This window comes from Hoplias malabaricus, chromosome 5, assembly GCF_029633855.1.
Source record: "Hoplias malabaricus isolate fHopMal1 chromosome 5, fHopMal1.hap1, whole genome shotgun sequence".
In the NCBI taxonomy this organism is placed as follows: domain Eukaryota; kingdom Metazoa; phylum Chordata; class Actinopteri; order Characiformes; family Erythrinidae; genus Hoplias; species Hoplias malabaricus.
This window is the reverse complement of record NC_089804.1, coordinates 24,180,294-24,194,248: the sequence shown is the minus strand read 5'-3', so window position 1 is coordinate 24,194,248 and position 13,955 is coordinate 24,180,294. Positions and strand designations below refer to the sequence as shown.

The 13,955-nt window shown below is 37.7% G+C and overlaps 1 protein-coding gene across 1 annotated transcript; it reads left to right on the top strand.

Annotated features, from left to right (window-relative positions):
- The first annotated feature begins 574 nt into the window (after window positions 1–574).
- nckap1l (NCK associated protein 1 like) lies at window positions 575–13,685 on the top strand. Its single transcript, XM_066671196.1, has 31 exons — window positions 575–794; window positions 2,172–2,282; window positions 2,389–2,481; window positions 2,574–2,630; window positions 2,721–2,863; window positions 3,432–3,522; window positions 4,238–4,375; window positions 4,726–4,774; window positions 5,019–5,175; window positions 5,394–5,450; window positions 5,574–5,670; window positions 5,882–5,991; window positions 6,285–6,417; window positions 7,307–7,388; window positions 7,490–7,548; window positions 7,676–7,821; window positions 7,911–8,043; window positions 8,147–8,266; window positions 8,432–8,571; window positions 8,742–8,873; window positions 9,053–9,271; window positions 9,505–9,635; window positions 9,771–9,868; window positions 10,142–10,235; window positions 11,155–11,237; window positions 11,670–11,750; window positions 12,140–12,233; window positions 12,382–12,498; window positions 12,618–12,727; window positions 13,133–13,222; window positions 13,372–13,685. Exons 1-31 carry the CDS (start codon window positions 705–707, stop codon window positions 13,486–13,488), a joined length of 3,372 nt encoding a protein of 1,123 aa, XP_066527293.1. The 5' UTR covers window positions 575–704; the 3' UTR covers window positions 13,489–13,685.
- The last annotated feature ends 270 nt before the right edge of the window (window positions 13,686–13,955 follow it).

The window sequence follows — 13,955 nt, the reverse complement described above, 5'->3', positions numbered from 1 at the left end:
TTTTAAAAAACTTATCAAAACATATAGAGGAGGGTCAGCAAATAGAAGTCTTTTAATAATCTTGCATTAAACATATTTAATTTACTCTGAGGTATAGGACACTGGGCATTGAACGGTGTTAAAATGTTTAAGCAATACTTATGTAATCTTAAAATTATTGTGATGCTTCACTGACCTGTAAATAGATCCTCTGTTGTTGCTGCTCCAGACTCAGCACTGCAGAAATTGTGCTATGTAACTTTTGGCGGAGGATAGGTAAACACATCCCCCAGCGGTGCTGTAAAAGTGAACTGCTCTCTGTAGCTGTAGAGGGTGGCCAGGCTCATTTTTACCTGATGTTCCTTTAAGAAGGAACTAATCATGGACCAGGATTGCACTGCTTCAGGCCTGTAGGGCCAATGTCCACTCAAGTTAACTGACTCCCCTTCTAAAACACCCACTACCTGGCAATTAACAGATGTTTTTAATGTGTCACCACACCATGACGATCTGTGGCCTTCCAGGACCTGAATTGTGCACCCTTGCTTTTAACCTTTACTCATCACTAGCTCCGCCCACATAAGACATGGTTTTGATGCCTGTGTGACTTCCTCTGCGAGAGTGTGGTACATTGAAGTTCTCTAGGTTCCGATTGTGTGTGTCCTGGAGGTTCTCCTGTGTATGCGTGTTTGTTTGTGTGTGTGTGTTCTCCTGTGGATCCAGAGATGGCATATCAGCAGAAACTGGCCGAGAAGCTGCTTGTTCTAAATGACCGTGGTCAGGGTGTTCTTCTCCGAATGAACTTCATTAAAAAGGTGAGGAACTGTTTTCATTTTAAAATTAGTCCTAGGTACAGTTTTAGCTTTTAACAAATTAATTAAGCAAAAAAATGTATTATGTGGAGTTTGCTTTATTTTTCATCTGTTTTTCAGTAAGTATGTGTTCCACATCCAGAAATCACATTATTGAGTTTTTCTGGCTATTTGCACATTATTAGAGCAGACAATAACTTCCTTTGTTCTTGTTCATACCATTTTTGAAAGTTTGCTTTGAATTATATCTTGGATGTTTTTAACCATGAAGGGTGTGTTCATTTTCAAGTCGAGAATATAGAGGAAGTTAAAAACAGGAAATGTGCGGCTGACAGATCTGTAAACTGCTTTCTGTCGGAAACTGTGAACTTTAGGTTCTAGACATTTTGAGACAATCATAACTCAGAATTTCAACTTTTGAAGGAACTTTACGGTTCGGTTCTGGGGTGTGGACGTTTTAAATGACAGAAACTTGCACACAGTACTAAATGTTTATATGACACGATTCTATAAAATCACACACTAGAGAACGATGCAGAAAACTGGAGTTCAAACACATTTAATATATAACGACTGGTCGAGGAACAGTTCTAACATTCTTTCACAGCTTTATTTAATAACACACTTGGCTTTGAGAAGCAGCTGAAATGAAAGCTTGAGGAAAAAGAAGAAAAGAAACTGGGACGAGCTAAAAACCAAAAGAGGAACTCTTGATCTGCAGGCGCAGGACAATGACTTCACCAGCAATAAACTCTGATAAATGTGAACTTTACAGGACCAAATATCAGAGATAAAAAGTTTGTCTAGAAAGACTGATGTTTTATATAATTTTATTCTCAACAGGAAGAAAACAGTCAGAAAAACTGTCTGGTCCAATCTGGTGGATACGATACAACTGAACAAAGATACTTTTAATCATCTTCACCATTAATAATACACATTGTTCATCAGTAAAGCTTTAATTCACTTGTCACGGCATCAGACAATAATCCTAACTTAACATATGCATTGAGCTGTGTTCTACAACATCACAAACCCCAGTGTAACAAACAGTTGGAGGCTTTTGAAATGGGTATTGTACTGGTCTCACTGGGGATATTTCTTGGGCATTGTATTGGTTTCATGGGGTTTATTTCCAGGGTGTCATTTTGTTTGCAGGGGCTCATGTGGGAAGTTTCCTGGGTATGGTTCTGATTGAGTAGGAGTAAAATCCATATATTGTACTGGTATTATTTCCTGAGTACTTTACTAGTAACATGGAGGTTATTTCCTGGATAATGTACAGGTTTTGTGCGAATATTTTCGTGGGTATTTTACTGTGTCTCATGGTAATTCATGGAATAAACTCAATGTTTGATGTGGTTGATTTTTTTTGTTCAGACGTGTGCAGATCCTGCACGAAGGCCATCGCTTCTAACGGAAAAATCGATGGAAGCTGCTGTGAAATACATCAACCGCAAATTCCCCAACATCGACTTCAGAGGAGGCAGCGTAAGAAAAACTACTCCACTGTGGATGATAACAACTGATATTTTATTTGAATTAAAATTTCTGCTGTTTGCTCATTAATGCTTTGTTCCACACTAATCGAATGCAGCAACAGCTGAGCAGTGTACAGAAACAGAAATCCATGGTTCTGGAAGGTCTCAGCAGCTTCTACGATTCCTTCGTTGACGTTATGGAGTTCAGAGTAAGACAAAAAGTTTAAGTTCTACCAGATGACGCAAGAAATGAAGCTCAGTGATAATATATATCTCTAATATGTATCTTTTTATATTTTAGGACCATGTTTATGAATTACTCAACACTATCGATGCCTGTCAGTGTTATTTTAACATTGTAAGTATAGTTTCCATATCTGAAGACTTCTTGAATAGTGCTTTGTTTACGTTATTCATGGTTAAAAAAATCTTGAAATGATTTCTTCAGGCAGTGAATTTTGACTTCACAAAGAATTATCTGGATCTGATAATCACATACACCTCTGTGATTCTGATGCTTTCTCGGATCGAAGATAAAAAAGCTCTAGTGGGAATGTTTAACTGTGCACATGAGTTCTCCAACGGCAGCAGGTACACTACAGTCATTTCATCATCTTGAAATATTTATTTGTATTTAACTTTTGCAAGTTTGAGGAATTGGTGAAAATCTGTAATTGCACGAGAAGTTATATAATTTCCCGTAGTGAATTTTCTGATGATTACAAGCAGATATCTCTGATGGAAGTGTTACATTATAGAATTGCATTTGTATCCGACTAATCAAATGTCATTTTTGGAGCATCAAATGAAAAAAAAAGTTGAAACAAATGCAAAACCTGGGATGTATTTTCCTAGTAAGATTTGTGTTCTTGTTTCATCCCCCCCGATAAACAGCACTAAGAGCCCTGCGAACTAGAGCTGCATGCAACACACCAGCACTTACGTATGAACGACTATTTAAGGCTTTACGGGGCAACCCACAGCAGCATGACACCGTATTTTTAGCAGATATCTTTTCATCTTGATTCAATACGGCATCTTAGGAAGTCTCACTGTTCAGTGTTTCAACTAAATATTAAAGTGCATTGTTGTTTTTCTGTGTTAGTGTGTTGTAGTGTAGTATGAATCATATTTAGATCATGTGCCTGCTTGTTTGCAGCGATCCTTCATATCCTCGGCTTGGACAAATGATGATGGAATATGAACATCCTTTAAAAAAACTGACAGAGGAGTTTGGCCCACGCACAAAGGTAAAGAAACAAACCTTAAAACCACAGTAAAGGAAAACAAACTCCAGGTCAGTCACCGCATGCCAGTCGAGTGTGTTAGAGACGCTGGTGGAGCATGTGTTTAAAGTTCTGATCGATAAAACTGTGTCAGTGAGGATGTTATATAATCAGGTTAATGTTATGGTTATCATTTGTTGACTGGTACAGTGTCTGTGAGATAATGTGATAGAACCAGAGATTATATGAGGTGTAAATAATAAGGTAATGAGATAAGAGGCATGATCTGTTATAGCAAGACTCGACAAGACACTGTTGGCTGGATATTTTTTGGACATTTTTCCATCCTGCAGTGACACTCAAGAGCACTGCTGTGTCTGATCCACTCGTACCAGCTCAGGAGACACTAACTTGTCGCCAACACCATCCAAATAATTCCTGCTCTGTGAGGGCCTTCTGCTGGTCCTGATCATTGTTAAACAACTGAAAATGTGCTAACAATATAGAAAACATCATATCAACACATGAACTACTGTCTGTACCTCTACCTAAATGATGAGTGGAGCTGATAAAATGGACAATTAATATAGAAACAAACAAATAATTTGACTGTTGTTGCTGATCAGTGAATATTTATATTTATTGATACCTGAGTATTTCTGTGTGTGTGTGTGTGTGTGTGTGTGTGTGTGTGTGTGTGTGTGTGTGTGTGTGTGTGTGTGTGTGTGTGTGTGTCCAGTCAGTTACAGAAGCCCTGCTGTCGCTGCAGTGTGTTTATCCGCGACGAAACCTTGGTGTGGATCAGTGGCGTAGTGTTCAACTACTCAGCCTCCTCAGTGTTCCAGCCAATTTACTCATTCCAGCCAACTGTGAAACTGTGATTATTATTATTATAATTGTTATTGTTAATAATAAAACAAATTAGATTGTCACACTAAAATTTAAATTGTATTTTTCCAAGAAAAAATTATTTTATTGCATTTTATTTATTTTTTTCCACATCCAGGTTTCTCTTTGTGAATTTACATATTATTATTATTATTATTATTATTAATGCCTTATTAAGTGTGCCCACAGTAACTGAAATTAATGAAACCTAAATCAAACATTGATAGTGTGTGGTGTATTGTATTAATGTTTATAACAGTATTGACTCCATCATGTTTTATGTTTATTTAATCGGTGCTGAGATAATATTTATGTTAAATTAGTTTATTTTATTAATAGATGGCGTGTGAATATTTGTCAATGGAGGTGATGGAGCGCTGGATCATCTGTGAGTGTGTTCTTCACCTTAATAATATGAACGTACCCTCTCTTCTTCCAGTCTCTCAGTCTAATGCTTGTCAAAACTGGCAGCATGAATGAATTCGTAGTAAAAATCTCTTCCAGTCATGTTGAGCTGATAGTATCAGCAGTTAGTGTTCTCCTCCAAGTGTGTTGAGCTCACGTAACAGTATTAGCTGCAGGGTTTATCAGTAATGGATACGGTGAGGTTAATGGTAATGTTTTATTGTCAGTGGGCTTCCTGCTGTGCCACAGCAGTCTGAACACCAATGCTGCGTCCCAGGAATTATGGAAGATGGCTCTACGCAGTGGGTTTTACATCACACTGACCAGAGATGAGGCCATCAACATCCATAAACTCTCAGAGGAGCACTTTGACGGAATGAAAGGGTAATATTTATATTAGTAATATATTAGTAATGATGCAGTGACTAATTTAAATCAGGAATTTTATTGTTGTTTAATAAATATTTTTAAGTTTATCACACAAACCTTCTGTGGATTTCAGTCTAACGTTTTCTGATCAGGAAGTTTAACGTGTGAATCAGAGTCTGAGGAAGGAAACAAGTGTTCTGTGTTTCATGTTCTGTTTTGTTGGTAATATTTAGATACAGTAAACGAATTGCTGACATTAAAGAGTGCAAAGAACACGCCGTTTTAAACTGGTAAGTCGTGGACACTTTAATTTTAAAAGATTGTTTATGATGAGTTTCTTAACAACTTTGCTTTCTCTTTATCCTCCTCTCTCTCTCTCTCTCTCTCTCTCTCTCTCTCTCTCTCTCTATCAGTGGAGGAGCACACAGAGAGAAGCGCTTGTTTCTGAGGGGAGCCTTAAAGGAATTGACCAAAATTCTGGAAGATGAACCTGCTCTTCTCGGACCAAAGGTTATCTTTTAATCATTTTAATGAAATTAAAGGAAGAGAACACAGTGCTTCTGTTGTTCATATTATCATCATTTATTATAGTATCAGCACCAAAACATAATACAAAACATAATGTAATAAACACTCTGTTCTTTTGTTCTACACTATACCTCTCCTGTTTGTATCCCCCCGTTTCTCTCTGCTTCTGTCCCTCATTTATTTTCCTCTTTAGGCGTTATTCCTGTTCATGGCGCTGTCGTTCTCTCGGGATGAAATTTTGTGGTTGGTTCGTCACTCTGAAAATATTCCCAAAACCAAAACTCCAGAGGATTATTCTGACTCGTGAGTTTAACATAAATCTGAATTAGACTTGATTTATCTCTGGTTTTAACCCGTTATCTCAGAATTTATCATGAATTAACCATGAATTATTACTTTACTGAGTTTAACAGGGTTAATGTTCATACGAAAGAAACCATACCTACCTTTAATAGAGTAAATCGTTATAAATCACTAGAATGCACTCAGGTTCAGAGTTTAGTGTTTTGTAAATGTATAAATAATTTTATATAAGTGTAAATATAAGTAATTTTATTGTAATATAACAGATAACTGGTGGTGTTTTTGTGTTACAGAAATATAGCTGAATTGTTGATGTTGATGGAGAAACTGAGAGCATTGCTTCATCGACACAAATACGTTCTTCAGCGATATCACCTTCAATATTTATCACAGTTCGACGCACTCTTACTCAACGACACCATACAGGTTATATCTCAATTCATATCTCACCCTATGTATCACTATATATATATATATACATACAGGGGTTGGACAATGAAACTGAAACACCTGGTTTTAGACCACAATAATTTATTAGTCTGGTGTAGGGCCTCCTTTTGCGGCCAATACAGCGTCAATTCGTCTTAGGAATGACATATACAAGTCCTTCACAGTGGTCAGAGGGATTTTAAGCCATTCTTCTTGCAGGATAGTGGCCAGGTCGCTACGTGATGCTGGTGGAGGAAAACGTTTCCTGACTCGCTCCTCCAAAACACCCCAAAGTGGCTCAATAATATTCACTTTCATGTTCATCAAACCAATCTTTCACCAGTCTTGCTGTGTGTATTGGTGCATTGTCGTCCTGATACACGGCACTGCCTTCAGGACACAGTGTTTGAACCATTGGATGCATGTGGTCTTACTGGTGCAATGTGCAGTTAATGAAGATTGGCCACCAGGCTGCTCCAATTTAGCCCTGAAACCTCCCACACTACAATGACAGGGGTTTCAGTTTCATTGTCCAACCCCTGTATGTCATGTTATATCCATCTTTTGCAAAGCATATTTGTTAGCTCGCTTTTGTTTAAAAAATTCCTGTCTGATCCATTTTTACCAGCACAACACTAACACACCTCCATTTCAATGATACACCAACCATATGATACAGGCTCTGTGGTGATTCTATGAAGATCCTGACCATTGAAGAACACTGTGTAAGGGAGCTTACCAATATGCTTTGCAACAGAAGGATATAACATGATATATCAGCCTCTCATTCTTAATATCACTCTGTCAATATCAGAATGATCACATTTAAATGGTTTAATGCAATGGTAATCTTATCTAACACCTTCATTGTTGTTGTTTTTTTCAGAGTATTTATGTGTGTCCTGAAGAGGAGTCCGTTCTCATGACTTCATTTGTCTCAGCTCTTTCTGCTCTTTCCCTCAAACAGCGTAAGATTATATTCATTTAACACAGACATTTGTTTATTAACTTATATATGTTTATATATGTATTAAAAATCACTTCATTTTTCCTGTTGTTGATCTGTTAGTGGACAATGGGGAGGAGTTTGATCTCAGAGCGCTGAGAGTGGATTGGTTAAGATTACAGGTGCTGGTTTAATGAATATTTAATTAGTGTTGGGTGATACAGAAAATAATGAATATCTTGGTAACATCTTGTCTGTTCTGTGTCCGTGTGTCTGTCTATATTTCTGTCGGTGCTGATGGTTTTTCAGGCGTACACCAGTGTGGGAAAAGCGACCCTGGCTCTGAAGGATTATACCGACTTGGCAAAGATCATGAACATGACACAGTTCCACAGCAAGATGATGGATAACGTGCATGAGCTCCTGAGGGAAATGGCAGACCTCTCCATTCTGTGGTGAGTTCCTGTATAGTCTGGACTGTCCTGAAACGTTGTCTCAGATTTGTTTGGACTAAAAGTGAGTTTGAGTTTGTTTAATGTTTCAGTTTTTATCCGCGAGTGTTTGAGAAGATGTTCTCCCAGTGCAGTGAAGAACCCTCAATGCAGCGCCACCTCATGGCCTTCCCCATGATCTGCACCCACTTCAGTGACAGCACTCACCCCATGTGTCCTGAAGAGGTCAGTAATGAGCGTAAACACCACTCAGTCACAACAACATTACTATAACGAAGATGAAGATAGAGGTGATGAGGATGATGAGGTGATTATGATGTTGACGTAGATGGAATTGATGGAGAAACAGACTCTGAAACTGTGTGTGAAGTTTTTGGAGGAAATCGCTCAACAAACTTGCTCTGTGATCCTTGACATCTCCAATGAACAGAGCAACCTCCACGAGCAGGTGCGTCTATAACCCAAGGTCTTTAACCTGGGCTTTGTTTTCTCTCAGTGTGGTAGCCGTTGCTGAAAAGTAGGGATGTAACTTTAAGGATTCTATTCATTTTAATGCGGTTTTTAACATAATGAAGCATTAATGACTACAGTTGTGTTTACAATGTTATTACAGATGCTGCCGAAACATGCCGCCGTGACGATCAGCACAGCTCGCAACAAGAAGCTGAAGAAACCAGTTCCTAAGAAAGGAGAGGTTCCAAAAGAAAAACCTGGAACTGAGAGTCAGAGGAAAGACAGAGCTGTGGTCACCAAGTAAGATCAGCACTAATCATTCAGATCTAATCGATAATGAATCAGATCTGATCACTCACACTCAGGTCTGATCACTGACATAGATATGAATCTCTAATTAATAAAATTTGATGGATTCATTGACCTTGTGGTTCATTTTCAGAACTATTTTGTGTTTTTTTTTCCTTCAGTATGGATAAGATGCACTTGACCCTGACGGAGTTATGTACATCATACAGTAGCTGCTCAGAACTTACCGTCTTCAAACATGTCATTGTTCCGTCCGAGTTCCTGCTTTCACAGCTAGAACAGCGTCTCAGCAAGTAAGACCTCCCACATCTGATCTACTTCACAAATGACCTCATCGCTAGGAACATTTTAAATCATTGACATCAGGCACAGGAGCTCCTGATGAAACATTTACACCACTCTGGGGCATTTTTACAAAATCTCAGTATGAGAAATATTACATATTTATATTTAAGTTTATATATCTTTTCAGGATTTTTGTGCGGATGGCCAACTATAATCCTACGACTCAGGACATCGCTCGACCATCTGAACTTCTCTCAGGAATCCAGTCCTTCGTTACCAGCATCGGCATCGTCTGCAGATACATCAACACTGATGTCCCACGGCTGATCAGAAGTGTTTTACTGCAACAAACGCAGCCCCTGGACTCACACGGAGCTCAGACCATCACCACACTCTACACTAACTGGTCAGAACATCATCAAGAACACGATCAATAACACCACAATCAATACCAACCTCTCGACAAGCACAGGGCTCAGACCATCAACACAGTGGCAGTGTTCTGTTCTATATGATTAGAAATCTGGTTCTCTTTTAGATCTCTAGGTCTGTTGTTCTCAGTGTTGAGTGTTAGAACACTAGTTCTCTGGTCCTTTGTACAGCACTGTATTGAGTGTTTGAACCTCCTGTGGGTTGTAGGTATCTGGAGGGTTTGCTGCGACAGGCCAGTAGTGGACTCATTGGCCACTGTCCCACGATGCACTGCTTTCTCAACCAAAACACGGAGAACCAGCAGAACGTTAAAGCTGAGGAGTTCTCAGACATCTGCGGTAAATATCATACTTTTATAAATTCAAATTAAGAACACAGTTACAGACTTTTCGATTGTATAGGCATTGAACACATGCTGTAAAATGACAGTGATATTCCTCTGAGATTACTGTATTTGACATTACACTGTGTAGAGTTGCAAGCTCTTGCTGAGTTGTTGGGGCCGTATGGACTGAAGTTTCTTGGAGAAAATTTAATGTGGCACATCACCTCACAGGTCGTAGAACTTAAGGTAAATGGGAAATATAATAAAATAAACTCTATTTAATGGACTATTGACCTTGAAAATATATAAAATCTAAATGACTCAAACTTTATCCTGAATTAGCTTTTCTCATATGAATGGATTTATTCAGTTTTAATACAAACAGTGATATTTAAACAATAATTTATTATATATATAAAATCTGGATATATTTTAGTGTCAATGCAGTTTTAGCTTATATCTGCTATTAATTGATTATTTTGAATAATATTTCTTTGTGGTTTTTTTCTGCTTCCACAGAAACTCGTCTCTGAGAATATGGATGTTCTAGTGCAGTTAAAGTCAAACTTTGAAAAACCTGAGATGATGAGTGTTCTTCAGAAAAGACTGACAGGTAAATAATCAGGAATTTGGCATCAATCAAATACAAACTTATAGTGACTGTTTATGCCATAAATAAATTATACACTCTTAGACCACAAGATTTAAACCAGGTGAAGTGAATAACAGTGTATACCTGTGGAGGGGTGGGATCTATCAGGCACTAAGGTACAGTCTGCTTTTGGAAGCAGGAGCATTGGATGAGCATAAGCATTTGAGAGGCGTTGCCAAAGGCTAAATTGTGATGATTATGTCATTATGTTTCAGAGCATCTGCCCTGCCACTACAGGGTATGCAGTGGTTATTACATACCAAAATCCTTCCTCTTGTTTGGACTAACTGTTCACTTGCTACCAATTATATCCAACCCTCTGAAAGTTGCTATTGTAACCTAAAAAACAATGTTATTCATTTCACCTCTTTGCAAACTGTCAGGACCTAAAGCTCTATAATACACAGAGAATATGTATTTACATCCATATATTATATATTTATTTGTAGATGTATGTTTACATCTACATATAATTTCGATGTATATACAGGAGGTCCTCGGGTTATGTCAGTCCTGAGTTACGATGTTTCGTGGTTATGACACATCTCCCATTTACTGTATAAAGCCTTGTTTTGACTTAAGTGGTTTTACGTCGTAACGTGAACTCCGTGTTTGGTGTGTGCGGCGGAAGAATACACGGTTACGCGGCTCGGGACCGAGGAGGATAGGTGTTAGGATAGGTTACGTGCTTACAGTATGTTATTTACATACAGTATGTACGTATGTTCCGACTTACATCGAAAAACGGTTTAGTTTAGGAGTCGAGGACCCCTTGTATTGTAATATTGTAGAGTATATCTTTCGATTTAAATATTGTGTTCGGCTCCACTTTAATCTTCAGAGTGATGTAAATATAAAAGTTTTGTTTCATGTGTTTAAGGCTGTGAGAATGTTCTGAAGAGGATGACCATAATTGGAGTGATTTTAACTTTCCGGAAAATGGCTCAGGAAGCTCTGTATGAGGTGACGTCACTTTATATAAATATTTATTTACCACTTTATATCCACTGGTGTAATGAGATAAACAATCCTATTCAGTTCAGCTGTCAGTGTTATAATCTTAACCTGATCAGTGTACTTACATCCTGTTAACAGAATAATCAGGACATATTCATATTCATGGATACATTTATTTATATATATATATATATATATATATATATATATATATATATATATATATATATATATATATATATATATATATATATATTATTTATTTATTTATTTATTTATTTTCCCACATTTTATGTCTTGTATTTATATTTTTCTCTGTAGTATACTTATCTAAAACTTTATATTAAAACGTTATATAAAAACATTGTGTTAGTTTTGAAACGTTTCTGACTTTGTTGTGCTAACGGTGTTTGTGTATTATTATCAATTTTAATATAGGTAATGCGTAAACACTGTCCATTCCTGACGGGTCCGATTGAGACTCTCTCTGACTTTGTCCATAATGACACAGACACAAAGGTAAGACACACGATACAGTCAAGTTGTGTATGTATACGTTATCCTACTATACTATAATATTGTCCAGATTGTAGTGTGTGTGTTGTCGTGTTGGTAGCAGTGAGTAGTTGTGTGTTGACCTGTAGGTGGTCACAGACGGTTGACCTGCTGTGTGTATGCGTAATCATTTGAACTGTAGTGTTGTGTAGTAGCTGGCCCTCTGTGAAAGTCTATATACTATACATATAACTGTAGAGTGTTGTGTTATAGGCAGTGTTGTGTGCTGTTTGTGTGTGTCTTGTTGTAGGTGGTGTATTTGTTATGTGTGTGAGCACATATAAATATTTAAGTCTTTTGTGCTATAGGTGGCACTCTGTGTGTATAACTGTAGTGTGATTATTGTGTTGTAGGTGGCGCTGTGTGTGTTTGAGCTGGCGTCTGCAGCTGGTATTCAGTGCGATATCGACCCTGCCCTCGTGTCCGCTCTTGCCAATATGCGCTCTGGTGACTATCTGTTATCGTTTAGTTATTGATGATCAAATTCACTGGTTATTTGATTATATTTACTGAGTTATTATTATGTTGACAGCAATATAAACAGTGCGATGGAGGATCATAAATCTGTTTCTTTCTCTTTTTTTTGGACTGACAGATAGTTCCTCCAGTGAAGACGAGTACAAGTTCTCCTGTCTGCTCTTGGTGTTTATTGCCGTGTCTCTGCCCTCATTATCTATGGATCCGGGCACGTTCTACAGTCGAGAACATGGAGGTACCACAGGGGGAGCACTTTCTCACAGTGATCTCTGACACTACACTGGCTCTGAAAGATTATTTTCTGACATAAGTAAGAATGCATTGTCTGATTGTTTATCTGTTTGTTTTTATCAGGTCATCAGAATAACGTCCACTGTCTGGCCACAGCCATAAACCAGCTCGCAGCTGCAATGTTTACAGTTCAGAACAAAAACATTGAGCAGGAGCTCAGAGAATTCCTGCGGGTAATCTGATCTAAGCCCATACTGATCTAATCTAATACAATAATAATAGGCTAATTGATAATCGGATATGATTAATGTTTACATTGTTAAGTGTATATTGTCAGGTTCAGATTATTACAGTGTTTTTATCTAATCTTCACTGGGATGGAGAAGTGGGTTTAAGCCCTGCCTACAAGCCTCAGGTCTTGGGGTTTCACTCTCACCAGCCATCTGCATGTCTCAGACTGTTTCAGCACATGGGCTTCGAACTGTTCTTACTGCAGAACAGTCATCAAAACATTAGACACATTAGTTACAGATCCTCAACATGAGCCACCGTGTGATAATATGAATTGTTATGAGAAGTAGTAATTTCGTATAAATGAATGAATTAATTAATAATTAAAACATTTCTGTGTTGAGCAGATGGCGTCATCCATTTTGTTGGCATTCGGTCAGAACATGGACAAAGTTGAAATAAAAAACAGAGACTCTGTTTATCTCCTGCTGGACATGGTAAACAACAATAAAACATAATCAATCATAAAAATAATATAAAGAAATGATATTTTATTTTAGTATTATCACTTTTAACAACAATAATGTGTGATAGATATTCTTTTATGTGTATTGTGTATTTACGTTAAATGTTTCTTGTGTTCTAGATCGTGGAGGAGTCTTCGTTCCTCAGTCAGGACATTCTCGAGAAAAGTTTTCCATACGTTCTGTTGAGGAATGCGTACAGAGAAGTGCACAGAACTTTCATCCACACAATGGGATAAAGTTACAGAACTAAACAGAATAGAGTTAAAAACTTCGTTGATGTAAACTGTTCAGGGTCAATAAAATATTTATTAATCAACATTAACATATTCTCTAAAATTTATTTTTAAAGTTTCTATATTTTAAAGTTAATAAGAGGTTTTATTTTAAGCTTTGATTCGGGCCGCACTGTGTCTATGCTGTGATCATTTCAATAAAGAGCTCTGATTATTGATTTTTGTTGGTGTGTATTTTTGATCTTTAGATCAAAAATATAATGTAAAACTTCATTCATTCATTCATTCCTTATCTGTAACCGCTTATCCAGTTCAGGGTAGCGGGGTTCCAGAGCCCACCTGGAATCACTGGGCGCAAGGCGGGAACACACCCTGGAGGGGGCGCCAGTCCCCCACAGGGCAACACAGACAAACACACACACACACACCTACGGACACCTTTTGAGTCGCCAATCCACCTACCAACGTGT

What these genes read in the sequence shown, in the direction of transcription:
- nckap1l (XM_066671196.1), top strand. Translation starts at nt 705, where the DNA reads ATGGCATATCAGCAGAAACTGGCCGAGAAGCTGCTTGTTCTAAATGAC. An exon ending in CACTTTGACGGAATGAAAGG is followed by an intron (nt 5,176 to 5,393) that starts GTAATATTTATA and finishes GGTAATATTTAG; the next exon opens with ATACAGTAAACGAATTGCTG. An exon ending in AGAGCAACCTCCACGAGCAG is followed by an intron (nt 8,267 to 8,431) that starts GTGCGTCTATAA and finishes ATGTTATTACAG; the next exon opens with ATGCTGCCGAAACATGCCGC.